This window comes from Aphelocoma coerulescens, chromosome 6, assembly GCF_041296385.1.
Source record: "Aphelocoma coerulescens isolate FSJ_1873_10779 chromosome 6, UR_Acoe_1.0, whole genome shotgun sequence".
Lineage (NCBI taxonomy): Eukaryota > Metazoa > Chordata > Aves > Passeriformes > Corvidae > Aphelocoma > Aphelocoma coerulescens.
The window spans coordinates 30,503,093-30,528,791 of NC_091020.1; the positions used below are offsets into that span (position 1 = coordinate 30,503,093).

The 25,699-nt window shown below is 36.3% G+C and overlaps 1 protein-coding gene across 2 annotated transcripts in view; it reads right to left on the minus strand.

Moving 5' to 3' along the window:
- Nucleotides 1-1,003: 1,003 nt before the first annotated feature.
- PDZD8 (PDZ domain containing 8) overlaps nucleotides 1,004-25,699 on the minus strand; it is a 53,421-nt gene continuing 28,725 nt past the window's right edge. For both annotated transcript variants that reach the window (XM_069020122.1, XM_069020123.1), the window contains 2 exons: nucleotides 6,629-6,791; nucleotides 1,004-5,580 (listed from right to left, as the gene is read on the minus strand). In XM_069020122.1, coding sequence (XP_068876223.1) covers nucleotides 3,386-5,580; nucleotides 6,629-6,791 — 2,358 coding nt within the window. In that variant the 3' untranslated portion in view covers nucleotides 1,004-3,385. The remainder of the gene's footprint in view (nucleotides 5,581-6,628; nucleotides 6,792-25,699) is intronic.

Here is a 25,699-nt window from a genome sequence, read left to right on the forward strand (position 1 = left end):
AGTAACAACTGTGCAGATCAGTGACTATTTACATTAGGTTCAGATTTTACTGTGATTTGGACAGTTGAAACTTTGCCCCAAGAGAAGTTATTTTACTTAACTCCTGTGGTCAACATCACATTGTTAATCCAATCAAATTTGAAAATGAAATACCAATGCAAAAATCCTAAATTATGACAGGACACATTCTTTTTTTTGCCAGCTGATCAACCACTGTATTGCTTGACTTCACAAGTATGTAATTCAAACATAGCAGCTCCCATATATTTCTTAAAAAGCACAGGAAGGCTTTCTTCATGGCTTGGTTTTGTACTTTTGGGCACATCAAAATCAAGGAGGAGTTTGCATTAATCTGCAACATGACTATGGGGAGGAGACCCAAGGAGAGATTCGTGGATGACATTCCTCTTCTGCAGCTGGAGCCAGGTTTCTGCTGGGCCTTAGGGAGCAGCATCCTCCCATGATTTCCTGAGCAGATTACTGCAGTACAGGGGCTCCCCTGCTTTTGCTCCACTCCTGCTCCACCAGAAGAGGAAGGTAACTAAAATCCACACAGACACCCATGTTTGGAACCTCTGAGCCACCTTTCCCCCCACTCCCAAACAAAAACTTAGCAGTTGTTCGGGATTTTTTCAGTAATGAGTAACCAAACCTTTTTTGCTGACAGTCAGGAAGAAATTTTACTCAGAAAACACACAAAAATCCCCCTGTTCTGGAAAAATACGGATTTTTCATATTTTGTATATTTTGATCTGTGTCAATTTAAGTGTGATAAAGACACTTAATTCATTTCCTCCCCCTACTTATTCCTCCTCTGCCATTGTAAACTTCCACAGGTGCTTTATTTCAAATTTCTCAGCCCAATTAACCCAGTAATCAGTAGTTTAATATAATGCAAAATGTGTTTTTCCCCTGAAGATCCTTCCTTTAAGTGGTGGCTTTAGATGATAAGCTATTGAAATAGAAATGTTTAAAAAACATTGACACAATGCAAAGAAGTTGATAATTTAGCAAAACTATTTTATTAAAGCTTATTCTCATGATAAAATAATAGCCAACAAAATCATATTAGGCAGATCTTCTGCAAATGTGTGTAGCTGCCACCTATTCAGATATCATTAAGTCAAGATATTCTTGTTTTCTGTGGTATTCTTTATTTTCAGCTATTTACAGTCAAGCATGAAGCAAAGATTACATCAGGAATGTAGTATGACAATTTCCCCCTCGAGATTCACTGCTTATTGTAAATAATGCCAGATAGGAATTTATGTTTTCCTTCTTACCACTAAAATACAACTATTTTGCCCTTTTTCCATTCGGTATATTTAAAAATATTGCACTACATTTAATTTACCTCTTACAATCATCATCATAAGCAACACTATGCGAGGAAAACGATATCCAGCTTTTCTTACCCACTGTATTCCACAGGACAATTTAAAACCATGAATGTGTTTTTGAAATCAGTATTTTCATTGTTTTCACAGCTCCTTCATGTGCACCAGGGCTTAAATGAAGCACTTGGATATATTTGAAAACCTCTATAGTATTCTGTAAGAGCAAACACTGATGGGATTGAATGCAGATCACCACCAATGGTAAGCCACTGAGAAAATGCAGTGGGGAAGTCTTAATATGCATCTCAAGCAAGTATAGGTTAAATAACTTTTAGACAAGAAGGGAAGCTAATTTTGTGCGATTATTGGCTGAAGCTTAATTTCAGAAGTGTGTCACATGCCTGTTTTAGCATGGATAGTGTTTTCCATACATCAACTAAATAGTATCAACTGCCCAGAACTCACAAAAAAGTGCAAGTAGTTGCATGACTGGCAGTAACCATTTTGCTTAGAAGCACAAGTATGCAGTTCCATGGTGAAAACCACTGCTTCTTAATTTTGCCCATCACAAATTAAACCAAGATGCAAATTTAAAGGAGAGGTGCATTATAGATGACCTCAAAAATTAAAGGATTTATTTTACCATCTCAAACTCCACTCCCACAAAGGCATTTCTTTTCTACTACCAGCAATACCAGTGATAATGATACAAGTACCTAGCACAGTACCTAAAATAAGGATGATATTTTATACAAAATTTCTATATGCAGAAGGTGAAACAAAGACATGTCTACAGGAAATAAATAAGAACAATGGCCTTAGCCAGGTGATGCTAAGATCCACAGTTTACACACAGCACAAGACCAGACAGTTCTTTTCAAAAGCAGCTGGCTGAATTTCTTCCTCATCTCTACTGGACTCACAAATTGACTCAAATAAAACATGTTATATACACTATAGGACATTTTGCTGACAAAGGTGATCCTTCTGCTCAGACTGTATGTTCTGTCTGAGAAGCTGAATGCAACTTACCACTCTGATTACTCCAAAGTGTTGAGAGAACGTTTAGTTACTTTGTATTTTGCACCTTAAGCTTTCCAAAATGATAGTCTGCAGCAAAATATTAATTTCCTTATATTACTTACACCATCATTACATGCTTTTTCACAGAATGCAATGAAACCTCCAGCTCTTGTGAAGAACAACTTTCCTTTATCAGGCTATCAGATAATACAACATCACAAACATATGATTTTGCTCTGGAAGGCAACAAGCCTCTTACCTTGAAAATATTCCCAATTAAATTATTATGAGACACCAGTTTATACTTTGGTATCTCACAATAGTCTGAAGTTCTAAGGAGGATTTCTTTTAGCTTAGCATTACTATATTTTGTGTTAATTACAAACTACAAAAAGTTCTCGTATTTAACAAAAACATGGAAAACAAACGATATGCAATGGTAATTTCAGTAACTACTAATAACAGACAAAATGAAAGACCTTTTGTTTGCTTTCATGATATGTTTGGCAAAAAATACACAACTACCTAGAAGACATACAATAAAACTGTGATCAACACGTAAAAGCCTGGCCCCTCCGTGACTTCTGCGTCAGTCATCAGCTTAGGCATGCAACAAGCTTATAATGTTTTCATCATACAATGGAAACTGAATGCTTTGAAAATCCTGCCCGTTTCCCATTGAAAAGACTAGCTAAAAAAAAATAACATGGGGAGGGGAAGTGGGGGCAAGTAACACATTAGGGAAACCACACACGTTGATGTGAAATGGTAAGGTTACATAATTAGAAAAAATAAAAATAAGTTATTAAAAATAAATTTCCAATATAAACCCCAAAATGTAGTTTTAACCAGCCAGTTTAACAAAATGATGGTGCTGTAGCTGTAGAAGAACCACTATTCGCAATTAACTGTGGAGAAGCAGGACACGCACATTATACCAGTGTTTTAATTTAATTTGTGTGTGTTTGGAGTTAAGTGCAAAGGATTCCTTTAGTCCATTCTTTCAAAGACTAAATATGTAAATATCAGTCTACTGATTGAGGTGGATCAACTGGTTCTTCTGATATGATGTTCAATGTTGGAGCCTCTGTCAGACTGCCATCTTCGATATCCACTTCTTCTGCTATACTGGATTCCTCAAAATCTTTAGTTACTTTTTTGGATTGCCTCTCAAAGAACATGTTCTCCAGGGACTCTATATCCTCAATGCCTGCCCTGTAGTGGATCATCAGCAGCGTGAGGGCCTGCAGTCTCTCACCCGACTTAGCCAGCGCAGCAGAAATCAGAGCTTTTTTCCTCGCGTCAGTTGTCTCTTTTTCTTCTTTAACGAGCGAGTTATTATTTTCCAGCTCTTGGTCTATTTCATTCTGCAGCTTATCCAACATAAACTCTAATTTCTGAAAACGCTCCTCTGTGGGTAAACTTCTGTAGAGATCACGCCCAATTTCTTTAACAGCAATGAAGACACTGTCATCGAGGCCCCCCTCCTTCCGGACCAGCTTGATGCCGGTGCCCGCTGCCCGCTTGGAGGGGCTGCTTGGTCCACTGAGCTCGGTGTCGCTGCTCTCATTGTCAGACGTGTTCGGGGTGTGCTTTGGCGAAGGCTCGGCCACGTCCGGGCCCTGCTCGGCCAGGCGGGCTTTGGGCACCTGCCGGAGGTTCAGCAAGCGGGTGCTCGTGTTGATGATGTGCCTGGTCAGACCTGTCGTTCTGTTCACAGACTTGGCCTCGGAATCAACCCGAGAGGCTGCGGCTGGGGGAGCCTCCTGTCCCTCTGCTCTGCTACCGCCCACAGTTCGATCGAGCCGCTTCTCAGCTCCTACACAAAAGGGCGTCTCAGTTAAACATTTTTCTTGACATTTTTTATGGCAAACGTAAGCACAGAGCATGCACTGCGAAGCTGCTTTAGTCCATACTTTCTTTTTGCAGTAATCACACCAAGTTGGATTCTGAAACTGAGTATCTTGAAAGTTATGCTTGTTCTCTGTAAGAACTTGTCCCGAGAAAGGATCCTCTTTCTGAAGGGCACGAGCTTCTTCTTCTAAGTGACACTCCCTCTCTTTCTCCAGCAACATACTTGAATCATCCACTTCACCTTCTTTTAAATATTTGAATTGTAAAGTTACATCACCATAACAAAATTTTTCATTGAAACCTTTATGGGTTGTCAAACTCCGCAACGCTGTTCTGGTGACTGCTGCTTTAGGTGTAGGAGCATCCAGTTTAAATGTTCTAACAAATTCCATCGAGGTTGTAGCTAGACAATCTAAAGCAATTTCTTCAAGTTTTATGCTTGCATATCCTAAGCAGATAAAACCACCTGCTTTGAAAGGGTCTCTGCACCAGAGTGCAACATTAAGGTACTTATGGTATCTTTCTACTTCAAATAGACAGGAGGATGTTCTCGTCATTGGCCATCGGCCCTGACGGATTTTATACGGAATTTCTGGTGATTCCCATGTTCGTTGATCATCACTATCTTTGCAACTACGTGCATTTTCTGTAAGTCCATCTTTTAATGTATCTTGCTTTGGTGCTGTTACTACTTTTGATACTGCTGGGTCTTCTACTTGATCACTAATTTTAATTATCTTCTCTGTAGATTTTTCTCCATTGTTTGCAGGTGGAGGTGGCCTCTCTGGTTTATCGGAACATACACCTCCGGTTTCTAACACATTTTGGCTATCACTAGTAGACAAAATAGGCTTAATTTGTGGCCTAGGTGGCACAGGAGGCTTAGTACTGGATCCTTGTGATTGTTTACCCAGTGGCTGTGATGCATCTGAAACCTCAACAGTTTTAGGTGCTGCCACTTTAGCCCCATCTTTTTGTTGCGTTTTTGATGTTGTCTGATAACTTCCTAAATGCAGTTTCCGATTCAGGATGGGCGATATAGTTCCAAGAGGTTTAGCAGCAGCAAGAATCACTACCGACCGTTTGGGACTTGGAGTTGTTGGCAGATCTTCCTTCTGCTCAGGTGAATCACAAGCTAAGTCTTCAAATTCTGAATCAAAATCTCTGCCATCAGCATCAGCTGATAAACTATTCTGGTCATCTTCTGCTTGTGCCAAGAAAGCAGTGTCCTCCAGTTGTCCAAATCCATCCTGCAGTGCTGGTCCATGCTGATTATACCCAACAGGCCTTTCATAGAAGACTAGAACTCTGTCCCCAGCCTGTCTAATAAGCTTCAACACTTGGACAGTTGATGTGATTTTAACACCTATTAAAAACAAGACAGACATTATTAAGTTTTAATTATGATAACAATCTAAATGACCAAAAATAGTCAGCAAACACATTGTTGCTCAGTAACAAAGGAAGTTAATTATCACAGAAAAGCTTAACTGAAATGTAACAGATGTATTCTCTCCATTTTATTAATGCAAACATGGAGTTGGAAAAAATAATTACATAAATACTCCAGTTTGTTGCTTGGTAATAACACTGTAATCTTACAGAGTAATGTTGATTTCATGCGGAAACAGTTTTAACTTTGCTCTTACTGTAAGTTTGGACTTTTCTGCAGTAGACATTTAACAAAAGACTCATAAAAGATGGGTATCTTTAAAGACGGTGATAATTAAAACAGAAGCATGCTAAAAAAAGAAAATAGTTCCAATACATTAAAAAAAGGTGGCCATAATGCTACATTATCAGTATGGCTGGAGTGAGCTGAACCATCTTCCTCAGCAGAACTTTCACAGTTGTTTGATGTATTTCCAAGTTACATGCAAGCTAAAACATCTTAATGGGCACACAAATACAGCCATGCAGGGGATCATATAAAAATTACTTTTCCTTTGTTCTAAAGCAATCATCAACTATCTGTTCAAAGCAACTGAAAACCCTTTTAAAATAATCACTGGAATATTGCAATGGGGACTTATTTAGGCAGTACCTAAGTAAAAGAACTCCTAGTTTTTAAGCTCTGGTCTGTAAAACCTCTATAAAAGCTTAAACTTCCTGCTAGCACAGTCATATGAATGTTTTGGCTTTTTGGGTTTTTATTGTTTTGTTTTGCTGTTTGTTTGTTTGTTTTTAATATTGTTGCCAAATGTTTATTCAAGCTTCTTTCGGCTTTTACCTAGGAAGGAGTAAATAAATATGCAAGAAAATAAATCAAGCAAACAAAGACCTTAAGTGACCATAAGTACATAAATGCTAGCTTTTGAGTGCCAAGCACAACTGCAATTATTAAGAAAGGGAGATTAGTTGAACTGCATACATGACAAGATGACCCTTATTGTGAAAGCTGACATATCACTCACTGCCAATTGCCAGCAGTCTGTCTCCTCTCTGTAGATCAGCAGCTGCAGCAGGTGAGTTTGGAGTCACAGTTTCAATGACAACATGCCCTGCATCCTCCTCCTTGGACTGCACAAGGCGCAGCGTGAGCCCAACGCTTTGCAGATTCCCTTTCACAAGTTCTGCCTGCAGAGAAAGAAGTCAAAAGTCTCTCAGTAAAGCTCCTTGCAAGGATTCATGGCTACTAACAATAATTTAAATAAAGCTATAGTATTTAAATAAAATTTAAATAAAATTGTACCATTTATATTATTAAAAACAAATTATTATTTAAAAAACACATTAGGACATCCACTTAAGATTATCACCTGATTGATTAACTGTCTACCAACTAAGTTTACACCTTTGGAGATATTCACAAAAAGCCCGAGTCCTAAATAAAATACTACGACTAAACACAACCTCATAATCCATTTTATTAGGAGCACTGTACCACCAATCCAGGTATCACTCAGAATGTACCCCATTTGTGTTATAAAGCCTAACACTATGAGCAGCTCTCCAGTAGTCTGTGCAAAAGGGTGTTTGGAGTGACAAAATTCTTATGTACTTATACATTGCTAAAGTATATTTAGAACAAATCTCAATTAACAAATAGCCTACAAAGTTTCTTCAAAGACTCAAACCCTTCCCTCATACATATCTTGCAAAATAAATACAATTTAAATTTTAACTCAAATAACCTCAAGTACCTTTTTCAAAAAAAACCCAAAACAAACAAAAAAAAGAAGACAACTGAGGTGTCCCTGTAGTTGACTTTCAGATAACAGACCAAGGAGACCTAGGTAGTGATCAATTGTTTACAGACCTCAGTGCCTGAGATCTCTGGCAACTTTTTTCCTAATAAAAGCAGTCCTTAATGAATTTAACAATATCCTGTTTTCCCCTAAAGCACATTCCTTTTAGACTATTTCAAATGACTGTCTACCATCAGTCCAGCAACATATATTCTATTTGAAAGGGGAACTCATATGTTTCAGCTTCAAGGATAGAAATTTAATTTGCTTTTTTGATTCCCAAGAACAGAGAGGCTGACAGTGTAGAAACCTCCACAGGAAATTTTGTATTTGGTTTCAATCTATTGAGTTCAGGTAGACAGCCTTCTCCTCTATCCTTCTGCATTTACTTTGTTGCTATTCAATTGTGGATGTTTGAACTGTCTGGAGTTGAGCCTCCTCTTTGGAGGATATGTTTGTTTACTCAGTTTGTGCAATGGCTTTCCATAGATGAAGTGGATTACTCAGCTCAGTCCATGGCTGTCACTCCTTTCCTATAATTTTAACAGCACCACATCTTGGTTTTTTGTTAACCATAGTTCAGTTCTTTATAAATAAATATAAATAAATAAAAATGCTGTGCTGCTTGGCAGCTTGCTTAAGAACAGCACTGAGTTTGAAGAGGCAGACTTGCATTAACTTTCTAAGCTTTGTCACTATTCTCTGCATTTCCTCCAGGCACTTACTCTTTTTTCTCAAATTCCTATTGTGAATACCCAGTAATGTATGTAAGAATAACAAGACCAATATAAGCTTAAATGCAGTTCCCAGATTTAAGGTTACTTCAGAATAAAACAAGTAAATAGCTGCCTACAGAAACAACCTTGATGGGGGTTTTTGGGTTGATGTTTGTTCATTTGTTTAAATGCCATCCTCATTTACACCAAAACCACTGTTACATAATTGCATTTCAAAAAAATTAAATAATAAACTCCTAAGTGTTAAGAAACAAAGAAGTATTAGAAATGTCTGTGGAAGAACACAAACTTTTTTTGTAAAAAAAAAAAAATTGCTCTTCTGCTTTAGTCCTTTATTTATATGCAATATAGCTTTAAGCTGGCAACCCACAAATGTTGCAATGTCCTGTATGGAAACAACATAAACAATTACTGCAATTTCAAACAACACTAATTGAGTATTTTAACTGTCAAAAAAACGAATGACATGAATTTGCTTTGGCAGCACGCAAAGCTGCAACAAAAACAACATCCAAAGATCACAGTAATATAACTGCACATTCTTATCAAACAATGAGGAAACCATTATTTCTGAGCTTTGCTCGGGGTCCAAGTACTCAAATCTCAGTTTTCCTATGATGGTTCCTTTGTAAGACTCACTCTAAGTGATTAAGCTTGAAAAAATATTTCCAAATCATTGTGTTTGAATAGAAGAGGAACTATCATAATGAAGATCAGGAAGTAAACTCACATTTAAGGAATGCTGACAAACACGAAAACTACAAAGGGCTGAAAACCGAATTATAACCACTTTTTCCCCTAATTTTTGTTAGCACAATGAAGTAGAAAGCTGTTTAGTGAGAGAATTCCGGGAAAGAAATGGATGCTTAGACAGAACAGTGAAGGGGAAAAAAATCCCAACAAAAACCTCGAGATGGTTTTCCTTTTAACACCATGTTATTCTGGCCATTTAATTATACTCCTTTAGAGAGTCATCTATTTTAACCGCATATAGTTTCTTCTGAAATCTTACACTAGTTCTGTATCTCAATGCCCAGAACTGGAGCTCATTTAGTAAGACAAGATGTTTGAGAGTCACTCCCATCCAGGATAGACACCCTGTTAGTTTTCCATGGCAGCAGGAGAGACATTGCTGTGAGTTTGTTCACAACACGAGGTAACTCTTGTCCACTCCGTCTCTGAGCAGAGCAGAGAATCACCCAACTACTGAAGGAAGGTGGCCATCACAACCCTGTCACAGGAATTACCTCAGGCAAACCTACCCCTTTCTTTTACAGTTGGATAATTCCTGATCTGTTCAAAGAGCGGCCCAAAGTGTTAAGATTTCTTCAGAAAGCCACAAGTCTTGTCTGAAAGAGAACGTCAGGAGGAAAAGAAGAGCTGGTGTTGCAGTATCTAGTGTTTTGAAGATAGGCAGCAATGACCTCTAACCACTGTTGGTACTTGCAATCATGGCAAAATACATGATGAGCAGATATTACAAAGGAAGGGCATAATTAGACAGTAAAAAGGAAAAAAAAAGTTACCAAAAGCTCTTTTTTTTCAGAATTTGCTGGTACAGACTCTCATCCTCTTGAGCTCCCTTTGAATCCAAGGGCTCCTTTGAGCAGAGCTACATAGTGGATGACTCAACAGTGAAAATATTCTGTAGTGCAAAGTCTAGAAACCCCTGAGGTGGTCCCCAGCATTTCACCCTTCCCTCCTCCCCCAGGGAGAGACCACATGAAAGAAATGAGGGACAGCTGGGACCCAAGATACATAGGTATCTCTGAACATTTGGCTCCCATGCAGGGACACGGCCTGCAGATTACAACACGTATGACTCACTGATGGCAAGGAGACTTCCAATATCCCAGCAATATCTGATGGAAAGCTGTTTTGGAAGGAGACAGCCTTTGAACACAACAAGCAAAGTTCATCTCAACTTTTTATTAACTTTGGCACAGTCACAAGCTTTCTCATGAAGTAAACTGGTCTTATTTATCAACCCAAACCAGATGAATAGTTTCCTTGATTATTCTTTCTGGCAACTGCAAGTAATACCACGTTATCTCAGGGTAAGATGAATGCAGGTGAAGACCATTTTGAGCTTTCAAACACCCTCCACCCCAACAAGTACACTCACAAACCCAAACATCTTTGTACACCCAGCACAGCTACTTTATGCCTTTCTGTCTCCCCCTCAAATTAAGACTTGATAATAAATGTGAAGAGCCAAAGAGCTATTGGAACACAAAACACGAGGAGGATGAAAATCAGCTAAATGACACAGAGGTTAGAAGGAAATTGCCGATAATGAAAGGACATTTATTATCAAGAAACCTTGCTGAAGGGAGAAAAACTAACAGCTGCACCCAGGAGAAAGGGAAATTTTAACCAATTATAGCTATATCATATTAAAGCAAGTTTATTTTAATTTGATCTAATTAATAGCTCCATTTTACTAGTTCCTGCAAACCTCAGTAGTTATTTAAATAAGGAGCAAGACAAAACAGATATTAGTACTTTGTTGTCAGTTTGTTTTATTTTGAAAGACTTAGAACTAAACTGTATCCCAGAACTGAGAAAATATACCTTTTTTAAAAAAAAAGGCAAGCAATCCCCAGACTATTTATTAAATACTTGTTGAGATTAAGATGCAACAAAACAAGAATGATTATCCTGGGGGAGAAAAAAAAAAAAAAGGAACAAATTTCCTTAGTGTTTTATTATTAAAAAAAAACCCAAAAACAATAAAACAAGAGGACATAAGATGACCATTAACTTTAAAATTAATAGAACATTTTGATGTGGAGCTGTGAATGCTTGATTTTTACACGACAGAGTCCTTAAGCATTAATTTCACAGCCCAGGCTTTAGTTCATTTATATGCACCAGTGTACGAGGCACTGCAGAGCATAACCCCACTGCTGCTTTCAGTTCAATACTGGACGTATGCTTTGGAAACACAATGCAGGAGAAAATTATCTTGTGCCTCATAGCCTTTCCTTGCCTCAGCCTTCTTGTTCTGAAAGCCTAGAAGCTGAATGTCAGTGAAAATCAATTTTTCCAAACCTTTTTAAACATACCAATACTGAACTCCACAGCTCCATAGTGATTAATCAGAAGTTTATAGCTTGCTAATATCATGTAAATGGACAAATATTTATATGAGTGTCAAAACACAATGCAGTTTTAATCTTCAAATGCTTCATTAAATTATCAGTCTGAAATAATTTATGAATACAACAGGACAATAAACAAGCATCCCTTTTATAGGCAACAGACAAATGTGATGCCATCTCATTTACTATTTATTCCAAAACTGTACATATGAATTTAGATTATGATTTAATTCAGAGGTAAGAATGCCACCAGTAATACTGTAGTCTTGTAAGTAGAATGTAACACTTCCATTCAGAATTTCTATGACAAGACATAACAAATAATGTCCATTAATAAATACAGAGATTACAACATCTAGGAAAGTGTGTATGACAATCTCTAACCAGCAGTGCAACAGCATTTGGCTAAACTTTAAAAACTATTATGTGCATACAAAAATAGAAAATCACAAAATTATGTTCTAATTATCATGCTGTGGCTTAAGACTTATTCCTGCTTATTTTCAGGAACTAAAAAGGAAATTGGTTTTTTGAAAGCTTAATTTTACTCTGTAACTAATATTCTGTATTTGCTTAATTATTTGCAAGTATTAACATAGTAAATCCACTAGAATTTAGTAAGCATGTCACATTCTTTTGAATAAATGCTAAGAATAAATGCTAAGCAAAAATAAGGAATCTTATTTTACTGACTTTACATCAACTAAAAGAATACTGTTTTTCCAAATCCTTCCTATTCCCTATCAGGGAACGTAACGCACTCTATGTAGCATAAACTGAACCCATGTCAGTGCTGTACCACAGATAAAAATATTATTTTAGTCAAACCATCGGAGTTGCCAAAGGGGATCTTAAGTATTCTTGCAAGGCATGGTCTAATGTGTTTTGAGGAAAAAGAAGTGAAAATGTCTGTGAATATGTCTGTAAAGTATTACATTCTTCCAGATAACCCCGCACACTAAGAGGAGAGGAAGGAATATTTCATGTCAAAACCCCCCAAAACATTAAAGTCCAAAACTGGGAAACAGTTTCTTCTTTTCTGAAGACTCAGTTATTTTTATTATTGAAAAAAGGTTTTTGGCAAACATCTTTAAAACATGGACTTTGGTATTATTGCTTTTTCAACGCTATTACTGAATGCAGTTATTATATATGACCTGCAGAGCAAAGTGACTGAGATTATCTACGGGGGAGAGAAGGCAGTGAAAGGAAATGGGTATCGCCACACTCACGATTTGCTCCTTAGGAACACTGGACACAAAAGAAAGAAAATCAATTTCTTTTAATGTTCTGGGAGGATTTCAATCTATGGTTTAGAAAAGGAGTAGATATTTTTCTTCTCCTTGTGACACAGCCCTGAAGCCCAAAAACAGAGTGCCAATGTAGCACAAGTCTTTTTCAACCTGTTCTCCTATCCATGGGGCATGACAATCCCTGACGTGTCCTGATGCAAACCTTGACTAAGGAATGCATGATGACAGGAACACTTTCATTTGCCAGGCATAGAGAAAACTCCCAAAAACAGAATGAGAGGAAAGTTTTTCTGAGCATCCAAGAGCTAACCCTGCTCTTGGGCTGCTTAAATAGCTCAGTAGTCAATGAAGTATGCACTGAGTATCGATTACAAACTGTGTTCACTGTTATGTCTTACACATGCAGAGGTGTAACGATGCAGATGTATGGATGTGCCTCCATCTCCAGATTTAACCAGTGTATTTCGTTTAGCAGGTTCAGAAATGTTGAAACACACTGACAGAAGGTTTAAATAAAATAAAAAGCTGTAGTAATACTTACAGAATGACTATACAGTATGACAAACAAGGAGAAGGAAGGAAATAATCTCTGCAATCAAATTAAATCTACATAGGAAATTGACGTAAGTTATTCACTCATTAGAAAGAGACTGATGGCAATGCAATGTAAAAGATAATACACTGGCTACTTAAAACATCAGTGTACATCACAGCGAGAAGCAATATGCCATTCTGAGAAACCAACATATACTAGAAAACACATTTACAAACTTGGAAATTAATTTACTAATTTGCGAAATAATTTTGTCAAATTGTTAATAAAAGACTGCTTGAATAAAAATCTGACTTTAATTTTTAGTTGATGTTAAATCTAAAGTTGTTACTGTTCCAAAATTTGTATCAAGACTTCTGTGACAGTAACACACTCTTTTTTGCTATGTGATCCTTCCTCCATACCAAAGACACTCTTAGTATCATTCAAGTGGAAATTTTAATGTATGTTTCCACCATTCCCAGGTTTACACTCATTCAGTTAATTTCAACAATCATTTTGATTTGTCCCCATCATTTTTTTAGTATCTTAAGAAAACATATCAGGCAAATATGTTGAATGAATATGTATTTCTTCTCTATATACAGAACAGTGGGTGAAGGGGGGGTGTGTAATTTTTTTCCCCAAGTAACTAAGTTTATTAATACACTTAAACATTTAAATACATATATATATGTATGAATAGAACTTTCAATAAGAAATCAAAAGGAAATTATCTGCTGCTTAAAAAAAAAAGCAACCTGTTGAACAGCAATCCCAATTATTGTTTTTGCACAATTCCTTTACAGTCAAAACTGAGAAACTGCCAAAAATATATTCTTACACCCATCTTCCCTGAAAGAAGAAATTTGATGATATTATTAAAAATTTAACATGCAAAACCAAAATAAGTTTGGAAAAGCTACTAACTGTAAAATGGACTTTCACCATAAGGAGCTATCACCAATAAAAATAAAATTTCAACCACCTTTTCCTAATTTCTCTTTCTGTTCTCTGCCCCTTATTTGAGAGTTAAACCTTTCCTTACCTTTACCCAGTGTTCAATGTAGTGTTTGTAGTGGGTTTCTGGACCAGGCTGATCCTTCAAATTTTAGACAGTTTTAATTAATTGTTTTTTGCTTAACCTGGTGTTCTGCTTTCCTCCACTGCAGCTCTTACTCTGTGCTGAAAGCCCATGAGTCAGGAGGGTTTTCTGTACTCACAGCTGTCCTGAGCAGATGTTCACTTGCTTAATCCCCTAAAAAAAAGTCAGCTTTTCAAACTGCCCACCTTTCTATCCAAAACCTCTGAAAAACACATTCTGTCCTGAAAACAATTTTCATCAGTAAAACAAAGGAATCAGCCAATACTCAAAATCATCTTGAGACTAATTATTCACACAATTTTTCTAGTACAAAGGTTTGCAATATCAGAAAATAAGTTCTTCAGCTTGTTTCCTTTAATTCAACACTGCCCATTTTGCAATTTCTGCATTTTTGACATATATTTGCATTCCATACCCTATCAGCTGGAGCAGCCTTATAGGACTGGCTACACCTTGGTATCTTTTATAAGTGTCACTGAATGAATATTAAAGTTCCTTTATAAAGGAATTCTGTAAAATGACCCGCTTCTAATACAATGGATTGACTCGTGTTCATCCACCATCACAAGGATCTCTGCAAGCTTTGTGTGACTGCCATTGACTTCTTAAAGGGAGTTCTGAGAGCTGAGAGCAGAGAAATGACGTGGTCATTTTGAAAGGCACCATTTAAGTTAAAATCTCAGAAATTAAAACATTCAGAATAAAGTTAAGAAAGAAATACTGGAGTCCTAATAGCACTAGACCTTTAAAAGACCATTTTTAACTTGTAAAAACACCTCAGTTCCAGAAAAAGATTTTTTTTTTTAAATTGTGTTTACTGTTCTCCCAGTGCCTCATCTCAGCAGATGATGCACATGACCTCCACACCACTTTCCCATTGCTTCTCCCCTTCACTAAGAGCTAGAAAACCCAAAAGCAAGCAACCAACAACCCCCCAAACACACACATGAAACACCTTTGCCTTCAAAAGATTTGTTACATTTACTGGCATCTGGAAATGGCCAGTAGGCGACTGGTTCTTATGTTCTTCTTTGACCAAAACATTGAAACATATATGCTGACTTTAAGCATGTTGGTCTGTGTTCTGATGTCAAATTAGTCAGCACAAGATGAATTAGCCCACTCTGAGTTTGATGTTGAGACAGCACTAAATCTTAGTACAGAGAAGTTTGTACTGCTCAGTTATTTCAGGTATATTAATATTAAAGTGCAGCACTTCAGTTGCTTTGAGAGTGTCTAATATTTTTACTACTCTCTACCATTTTTAATCTTGTCCATTTAAAGTATCTTTAAGCATAACATAGGATTTTCTCCAAGCTATACTGGCAGCAGTTTTTAAGAGACAGAATTTCCCATTAATGAGTACATCACATTTTGGCCGCCAAAATTAATTAAAATGTAAAAGAAGGTAAAATTAATTTAAAATTAATTAACAAAATTACTTTCTCTTTAAAACCCAAACAGCATTATTGATGAAAAAGTCTGTACAGCAAATGTGGCACAGAAAGACACATCAGGCTTGATGGACTCTCTACCTCTGCTTTCCTACAAAGGTCTGGAATAGCCACCAGCTGTTTTGTGGATTATTAGGAACAACAGATTTTTGATGACAATAAAACAGTGAAAAAAGGGAAGTTTTTCTGTTAGTCTTTGTAGCCTAGTGAACTGTGGTCTGTGCACGGGGAGACAACGATCTCAGATGAACATCGCATTTTTCCTGTTTGGTTTGTTTTAGTTTTAGGAAGAAGTGTATTTATGGATAAAGGTCTTGATATTTTCTTACTAGTCATCTTAAATAGCAAGGCAGTGGGACTCATTTTCTGGTGTACACGATAGCTTGTAAAACCCAAAAAATACAAGTTACAAAATATGACTGTAATTTCATTCTGAAATGAGTTACATATTGGACCAAAATCATATTTAAAATAGTAATTCATTAAGGCCACAATACTGCAAATGTTATGCACATGTCTAACTTCACTATCATGAGCTATTTGTCTGAAAATAAATGTGACAATTCATTGTAGTAAAATTAAACATCTGCATGTCTGCCTGATGAGCACTGAAAACATTTGACATCAGCAAAATCCAGAACAAGCTTGTTACAGAACAAAATGAGGAGCTATATCTTATTTTGCCCAGTACTTCTGACACATTGCAGGTGCTCTTAAGCTAAGCTACTGCTTAAAAAATTGCACCTTCCAATTGCAGGGTGAAGCAGGTTACACAACATGCAAAAAGCAAACTGTTTAGCAATTATCATGAATTGCTGGGGCATTCTTACAGCAATTACAGGACAAGAATGGAGGAGTTAAAGACAAACAAGGCAGCAGAAAACCTGCATTTAACTTTGAAGTGTCAAAAGCAGGTAAAATACAGGCCTTCAGTTTTAGGTGGAGCTCTTTGCAGAGCAATTTAGCACAAACATCAACGTAGCTTTTCTTTAAGTGCTCTTACTCACTGACATCCTTTTAGTCTTTATTAAACCCAACTCTGATGATTTCCTTTGGCCCTGACGAAATGGAAAAGATTGATTTTTTTTTTTCCTAATGTTATATCACCATATGAGTATTTGATAGGAAAAAGGCTTCCTCCAATATTGCTTAAGCATTACTTGGTCATTACATAAATATTTTGTGCAAAACTCAGGTAGTCTAAAAAGAAATACTGAAATAAGGCTACTAAGTTCATAAATAATACCATATGTGACATCAAACCAATAAAAACTTGACTTTGTTATGAATCACTGCATTGCAAATCACAGATAAAGGAGATTAATGAAAACCTGTGAGTTTAGGCACTGTGAATAAGTGCACATGAGAGGTCAACCCAGGGTTTTGTTCATTTCCAAGGTGGAAGCAAAAAACCTGAAAACATTCAAGTGTATGCATTAAAAGTAAACCCTCTAAAATAGTACTTACTTATATATATCTTGGAAGCACCTAATCAACAGTGATAAAACAGCTACTATTAATCTTCCTGGAATAAGCTCAAAATATTGGACTATCAGGTAAGGTTCTTGATAATGGAAATAAGAGACATAGTGAAAAGTTTTCTCCACACAGAGAAACTGCTTGGCAATTTTCATTATCAGAACCAGCAGCATTAGCTATCTGAATACTGACATGGATATCACCATCAAAACTAAAAATACAAAAAGTTATTATCCACTGCAATTACAATAATGTGCATCACAGATGCTAGTCTCCATGGAAACCAGATATACAATGTAATTAATATGCACTAGAAAGTAGTCACTTTTAGATTTCAATAATGGGCATAAAAGTAACATTTTAAAGGGCTTAGAAGTTACTTTCCTGACAGAAAAGCTACATTCTCACAAACAAACCATTATGACTGCAGATAATACAAATTATACTCTTATCAATAACACAGCCAAAGCAATAGGGATCTCACACACACCTAGAACCTACATAACCACACAATTTGAAATACCATAGAAGTTAAGAGAACAGTTTGTTATTTCTGCACTGCATAAACACACTATTTTCTTGGCAACTGGTACATTTCTCATCAACATTAATGGCTAGCTGGCTATTAAAGCAAAGCACAAGCCTGAACAATATCCTGCGTGACCCAGTGAGTGTTCAGACTCCCACATTCCCACTGAACTAGCTAAACCCAAAGGAACTAAAGCAGATGTAGTAAAATGATTCATGATCTTAACAGCTCTTCAGAGATTAAATAGAAGACCCATCTGTATCAAAATGAAGTTTCTGTTGCATACAGCCCCAGCCCCACCCTCTGCCTGGTAAAACCAGATCCACACTTTTCTTCTGAAATTCTGCATTACCATGGCCAGAAAAAATGAGGATTTGTATTTAATGTATTCCAAGTAACTCCTGCAAGAAGGCCAAGGTTTTGTATATAATAATCTTTCTGTACCTAGAAAGGCAGCCAAACCACACTGAGTTGTTTTCAATTAAATTCTGGACAAAACACTGCAGTATAAACACACAAATATATAACCAGTAAAGATTTCCACAGCCATACATCTATTTCTGGTTATTTTGTTGAACACATCACATTAAATCAATTTATTTACGGTTATAGGGCACAAGTCGCTGGCAGGCAGTGAAACAGCAGCTCAATGTCACATCTAATTAGCAGCACCAAGACAACAGCACACCTAGAAACCAGATTTTCATTCTGTTACTGACCATCACTTATAAAAATTGCCACAACTATTAAACTGAAAATATCTTTACATCAACTCAGTCAAATACTGACAATTCACTTTGCAAAAGAAATCAATACCCAGCTCTATCTCCTCTGCACTTGAAGAATAATCCAGATTATTTTTTTAAGCACATAAAGATCAATTCCCAACAGCTACAAAGAATGATTTAGAAACGGAACATTAGCTATAAATTAGAATCACATTCCAGCCAGCTTTACAACTGAGCTTCTAAAAAAGCTTCATGAAAATCCAAACATCTGAACTTTTCACAGAAGGGATCTTTGTGTGAAGTTTTCTCTCCACGCAATCAACGTGACCATAACTTCCTAATAAAAAGTAGGATTTCCTTTCCCTATAGTCAGCTATCTGAATGACAAGAAATCAATTTGTGTAACTACATCTTCTCCAGAAAGCAATTTTAGATCTCAAACCACTAACACTAAAGCATGTAAAAGAGCTAAAAATAAATATTCTTCCAGAAACAGCTTATTAGGAGTACAACAAAAAAAAAATTACAAGAGGAACAGAACACTACCCATAGTGGAAGTAAAAGTTCATTCCTTTTGACCTTTTTTTTTTTTATCTTCTGGCTCAGGGAAGTAATATATACCATTTCCTCATCTCCCTTTGGTAAGGTAAGTGAAAGAATGAATAGGAAATTATGTCAAGCTTAAAAACTTCTTTTACTTCAGCAGTTGCTATAACTTCATACACTCTGGTTTTATGCTCTATTAGTTTTAAATTAGCAACAGATTTTATTGATAGCTGGTGAAATATATATGAAAAATACCCATGAGATTTCGTAAAGCAACATCTTTCTACTTCCCTTTTCCCCTTCTTTCCTCTGTCACCAGAAACCCAGCTTGCTTGGGACTGTGACCAATTACCTCTCCCAAAGAATTCAGAACTCACTCATTTAATTGAAAAATCGAACAAAGGATTAGTCAATACTGTACAATGTTTGAGAAACAAATCTAACTTTAAAAAAAAAAATCATACTGAAGAAGGTATGAATAATTCAGCTTACTTAATTTCATTGACCTTTATTTAAAAAAAAAGAAAATTGCATCCAAGAAGCTGATGAAAACTTGTAAAATAATTTGAATACTTGGTTCAGACCACGCTGCCATACTTTTTTGATCATCACCATAAGGGCATTGGTGAAACAGGACAAAAAAGGCATCGTTCATAAATGGCACGTTCAGTACTAAGTATTCAAAACTCTGAGGTTTTTCTTTTAGAGTGATGCTCTTAAAAATACTTCATTTGAAAACCTACAAGCTCAAGACATTAGGACTCTATAGAAAACACAAATGTGCAGTGTGATAAATGATGAAATATCTCACAGTAAAAAAAAAGAGTAAACCCAACAAAATTTTTAGTAGCAAAGCTTCAGGATACAAAATTACAAATTTAATTATCCGCTTACTCCCAATATTATACAGCCACTTTCCTCCCACTAGAGTTCAATATTTTTTATAACCTCTGCAACACACTAAAAAAACCTACCAGAAAAATTACATTCAGTCAGAGTTTAGAGGAAAAAAAATAAAGGGGCAAAATGACTGTATATATAGAGATGGGAAGGGAAAGGAGACTGGAGATGGAACTAAAAAAAAAAAAAAAAAAAATCAGACCTGGACTGGAAAACTGCAGTTTGTAAACCCATGGCGGCACTACGATGGCAAAAGATTTCTAATTTTCCCATTCCCATGACCCCTGATTAATAAAATGTAATTAATTTACATCAACTACCAAGAAACCAATGGATTAAACTCAGCTTTTCAATTATTTGTGTACAATGTTACATTTGGTAGAGACCTCCATGCATATATTACACTATATTAAGAAAAGAATTGCCTTTTTCGCATGAAAAAGGAAAAAAATAAAGACAATTTTGGAGCTAAAAAACCAAAACTATCAATGCTTACTTTAGGAGTCTGCTAGCCTGCAATGCTCAAAGAAAATCATAATGAATAAACATGTGTGTTCACCATACACAGCTTGCCCTTCTTCATGAACTCCTGAGGTCCACAAAACCAGACTATGACTTACATACTTTCATACCATTTGATCAAGAGCATTACAAAGTAATTAAACCTCAGGTAAGTCTACACTATTAAGGCAGACAAACATCAAAATTAACTGTAATCTAGATACTTTCAGCAGAAGCATCATTATTTTTTGCCATTTTCATACAAGGACACGTTTCTGAGTTGAAACAGTATTTTGCATAGAAAGCAGTCTCAGGTTAAAAATGGCATGCAAGGATCATAATCTGAATATAATGCTAACATCAATTAGTAAGTTGCTAATAATTATTGAGAGAGCTATGGTTTTATTACACAGAGAGTAAAGTAGCAAGCACTTTACAGGCCCTTCTCCCACCAGATTTCATAACTCAACATCCTTCTATTTCCATTTCCCCCTTCTCTCCTCCTTCACTGGAAATCCAGCTTGCTTGGGACTGTGGCCAATTACCTTCTCCAAAGATTTCACAACTCACTCATTTAATTGAAAATTGAACAAAGAATCAGTCAACACTATACAATGCCTGAGAAATAAATACAGCTTAAAAAACCCCATACAAATAGCAAAGCTCTGAGGATGGAGGGCCAAGGAGAGTAACAAGGACTAGAGCCAAGCTAGGCCACCTTCTTGGCTAAAGTCTCTGCCTGGGTAAACACATCTTTTCCAACAGAAGTTGAAAGTCTATTTTACAAATAACTGCTTTTGTAAAAAAAAATATAAAAGGCATTATACAGGTATACAGACACTCAGAGGAATAAAAAAGGAGACATAGCTAAATTAATACAAAGACGAGACTCTTCCAATGAGCACTGAGACACTTTGAAATGGATATCAAAATTACGCCTCCAGATTTCAGTGACACTCACTCAGTTGACACAATTACCTCAATGTAGTGTGGCTAAATATGATTTTCTGAAAATTTTAAATAAAAAATTGCACTCCTAACAATAACCAATTAAAAATAAATCTTTACACTAGATAAGACTTCTAGCCAACAGTCACATTACACAATATTCAAGATAAATGGCAGCAATACTTGAAAACTGGAACTAAATATATGTTGGGGAAGAGGTGAAGTGATAGAAACTCAAAAAAGCTTGTCTGCATCTATAGTGCACCACCCACACACATTTTGCATATCAGCCACACTCTCTCTCTTACAGAAGGCATTGCTTTGAAGTATTTCTGACCAACTGATAGTTACTGGCTGCCTGCTCATTCAGCATTCTCAACTGCTATTCTTTCTTTAATAAATGCTAGGCAGAAATGCATGATACCTACAGATACATAAAAAGATGTCTGGACACTTCAAGTTCATGATCTACTTGCGAAATTTTCACTTTTCTGTAATGAAAAATTAACCACTGTTCTCCTATTCTGGGTTTATGCTGATGCCTCAAGAGAAATTCCACCTACAAAAAAATTCAATCCATTCTATTGACAGCAGAAATTTATACTCCTGAACTTTGCATTTGTCAGTACATAACACCTGAATCTTACCTAGTAATCTGTAGAACTGCTAGACACCAGTCATCAGGAAAGCACATAGCAAGACAAAAAGAATCTAGCTTTCCAAAGGAAGAAGAATTTCTTTCAGAAGCTGGTTGGTAAAGTTACTCCCCAATAAAATGAAAACATAAAAAATAAAGAAGAGTGCCAAATTGCAATGTCAAAGAGTTATTTCTGATATAGACAGAAGAGAAGAAAGAGAAAGGAACTTGCTTGCACCTCTCCTGTTCTACCACTGCTTTGCTGAAAAGGAGGGCCAGGGTAAAATCTGTTAAGACCCAAACAGCATCCTTCCCTACACTGTTCTTCCTGCTGCCACAGCAGCATTCCTTGAGTCTGTTATGCTGTAGACTTCAAATACGTACCTCAGCATTTGAGGAGTTATACACCAGGTTGAGGATTTGGCAAAATCAAAAAAGAGCCTTTTGCTCCACTAAATTATTTCTGAACATGCAGAAAAGTGTGTATTGTGTCCAGGACACATTTCCAGTGCCTTTATAGGTTACTACTCCCATCTGTTAAAAGAAATAAAACAAATCTCTGTAGAAGTAAATTTTTTCTCCCTAGCAAGAATCATGTTCTTAATTTTATGATAAATCTCATTTATTTTCATTACAATTATTAGATATGAGGGAATGTTGCTTTAATGACCTGTCATAAAATCTGTTCCTCCTAGCAGCTATTTTTAAAGCTCAGCAATTAATTACAACTCTTGGTTATCTCAGTCATGTGCAACCAAGACTTTTGGTTCCTCATATACTTCTACACAGCAGTTGGCAAGAATCTGAATGCCTCTGCTCCCAACTGCAGCCAAAAGTTTGCTCCTAGTTATTACAAACATTTTCAGAATATTTGCTATTTCAGATTCTCTTCCAAAGCTAAAGCTTTAGGAACTCTAGTGGAAATACAAACATTTATCAAGCTAGGCAAAAAACTTGTTTAAAAAAATGAATTCTTTTCTCAAATATTGTTTTACAAGGAATAAAAATCCATCATAGATGTTTTCATGTCTTGGCTATACACCCACTGTAGCCAAAGTGAAGAAGTTTAATATTACTTTCTCTCTCCAGCAGGTCTGTACCTCAGGTGTCATCTTGATGCAATTTAATTCAGAGTTTTTAGGCTAAAACTGCCTCTAGGCTGGACTGCCTGCTACACAAAGAAAGTTTATTCCATCTGAAGCCAAGCCTACAGATATATTCTTAGGCTAGTCTGAAGACTTAATTAGTCTTTTTGTGAATTATTTTTCTTTAACTAGGCACAATCAGTTCAGATAGCTCTGCTGCCCTCCCGTTCCTGTGCAACAGTATAGTCTGTCATGGACTATTTAGCAAAAGTGAAAATACAATTAGAAGAAAAAAGACTTTTTTATCAACAAGCACTGCCTGACTGTGCTCAGGAAGAAGGTCTGAGCCAGCTTAGCCCTGACCTCGCTGGAGCTGGGACCAGATTACTTCCCTTCTGTTCTGAATTACTGACTCTAGTCTAGTAACCAAACAGATACCTTGTCCAGATACCATTTTAATCTTGTTTTGGATTATATATATATATATTTATAAAGAAATGCTTGGATTATATATATATTTATAAAGAAATGCTTGAAATCAAGCCAATTTTTCTGCTGAAGCCAGCTGCTCAATGTTTGTGATAGTACAACCACATATTTCCTGGGAGTTTCTCAAACCTGTAGATAACATACATTAATCAGGCACTTTAAAGATTCCATACTATCCTATGCTCCCCTCACATGTAGCTCACATAGTTATATAAAGTGATTGTTTTTAGTTTACAAGCTGCTGTGCAGACTATTCCTGATATATTCCCCACAGATGTGTGATTTAACTGCTGTGGAACCTAGAAACAGATTTCTGCAATTGCTCTCTAAATATCAACTTTGTTATTTCTTGACTCTGTTATAGATCACTGGAGCTATAAGTGCTGATGAACTTCAGGTAAGTCAATTCCAATTTCTCAAGGATCATTTATTGTATTTGCAAGTACACACATTTTTTAATGTATGGTCAACTTGTTATGCATCAGACTTCCATCTACATTTAACTGAAGTAGAAAAACTGATGTTTTTCATTTTATCTATATATATATTTTACTAAGTGCATCCAGTTACTTTTACACAAGAAGTGCATATGCATATTTATAATATATATACTTCTAATGGCTTTTATAATTAAAAAAGCTCCAACAAACAAAACACACAAATATTTCTGCATATCTGCCTCAGGTTTCTAAGGACTTAGGTTTTTTTCTTTCCTTCAGCCAGGGAAAATCTATAGCTTCGATTAACATCAAATGGATCTGAGGGTGCACAGACATGATATTTGTTCCATCTAAAAATGGAAAGGGATGACATAAGTATAGATCTGAATATACTGACTTTTGGTTAAAGTATCTGTGAAGACATTCATAGTTCATAAATTCTATTTATCTCACCCAAATTCTGACAGAGGCAGCCTTTTACCAGATTGCATTAAGGGAAATGCTCCATTTTCTGATGATGATTTACTCCTGATCACTTCTGATCTGCAGGTGGCCTTTGCAGAGCATCACTCTGCTCCCTCTAACCTTAATACACCAGGTGACCTTTTAGTCATTTCATTTGTGTGACGGGAATCGGCAGTTCCAGGTTTGATCCCCAAGGCTTTTCCAGGGCAATTGCTGTGCTGCCCACTCACATTATTCTCTTAGTGCTCTCTGCCATCGTTACAGAGCTCTGGGAGAACATGCACTGCACTTGCCTCATAACATTTCTGCTTATACATTTTTTTTAAACTATGGAAACTATTTTTAAGATACTTGGTCATCATTAAGAATCACTTATCTTGCACTGATAATTATCTTAATATTCACTTTTGCCTACGAAGTGAGATTTCACTCCTGCTACTCTACAGACACAGAACAGCCATGGTAACTGGTAATGCAGTAACCAGTGGAAATTGGAACAACGTAAACACACCAAGCATTGTTCTCAATCACTCCGTGTGGCCTCCACGTGTTGAGCTCCACCAGAACTAGAAAAGACTTGTAACACTGAGACAAGCATCTAATTTCTGGTTCAGCTTGTGACTGAAGAGGGAGAAAGAAAGAAAAGATAAATAGTCCATTTGAGATAATGTTCAGTTAAATAATTACATTCTAGGAAGGCAAGATGTGACACATGTAACAACACTGCATTACCTTGAGTCCAAGAATCTGAACTGCTTAAATCATTTGACTTCATAAAAATAGTTACAATACATTAGAGTGTACTCAGAATAAGGAATTCCTCCCAGAAAATTAAAGGCTTTGCTGTCACTCAGTATATTTTATGCTTGTATTTTGACACTTGAACCACAAAACTTAAAATGACTAGACATCAACTATTTGTGGTGTATGAAAATTCATTTCTATCCCATTGAAGGGCATCAGATACCTACGTTAAAGACTGGTAAGTTTATTAGTTAAATAATTAATAGTAATAATTATTTTATAGTTATTAATTAAGCATATTTTTTTAAATCGCCATTCCAAATTTCTTCCTGGTATCAAACCTGATGATGCTCTTGTTTAAGCTAATGTAATTGTTAACTTAGCCAGTGTAAACATAAAAATAGGAATCAGAACCAAGCAGCTGAGATTTCTTGTACAGTCATCTCAGTAGCTACTAATGCCCTCCAAAGTCTATAAACAGGTGAGATGTTTATACTTGGAAGCAAGGACAGTATCAGATTCCTGAAGGGCAGAAGTTAAACATCAGCTGTTCTGTGACAACTACAAGCACTTGCCTATCCTTTGACAATCTGCAGAAACTCCAGTGTAATTTTCTCCTCC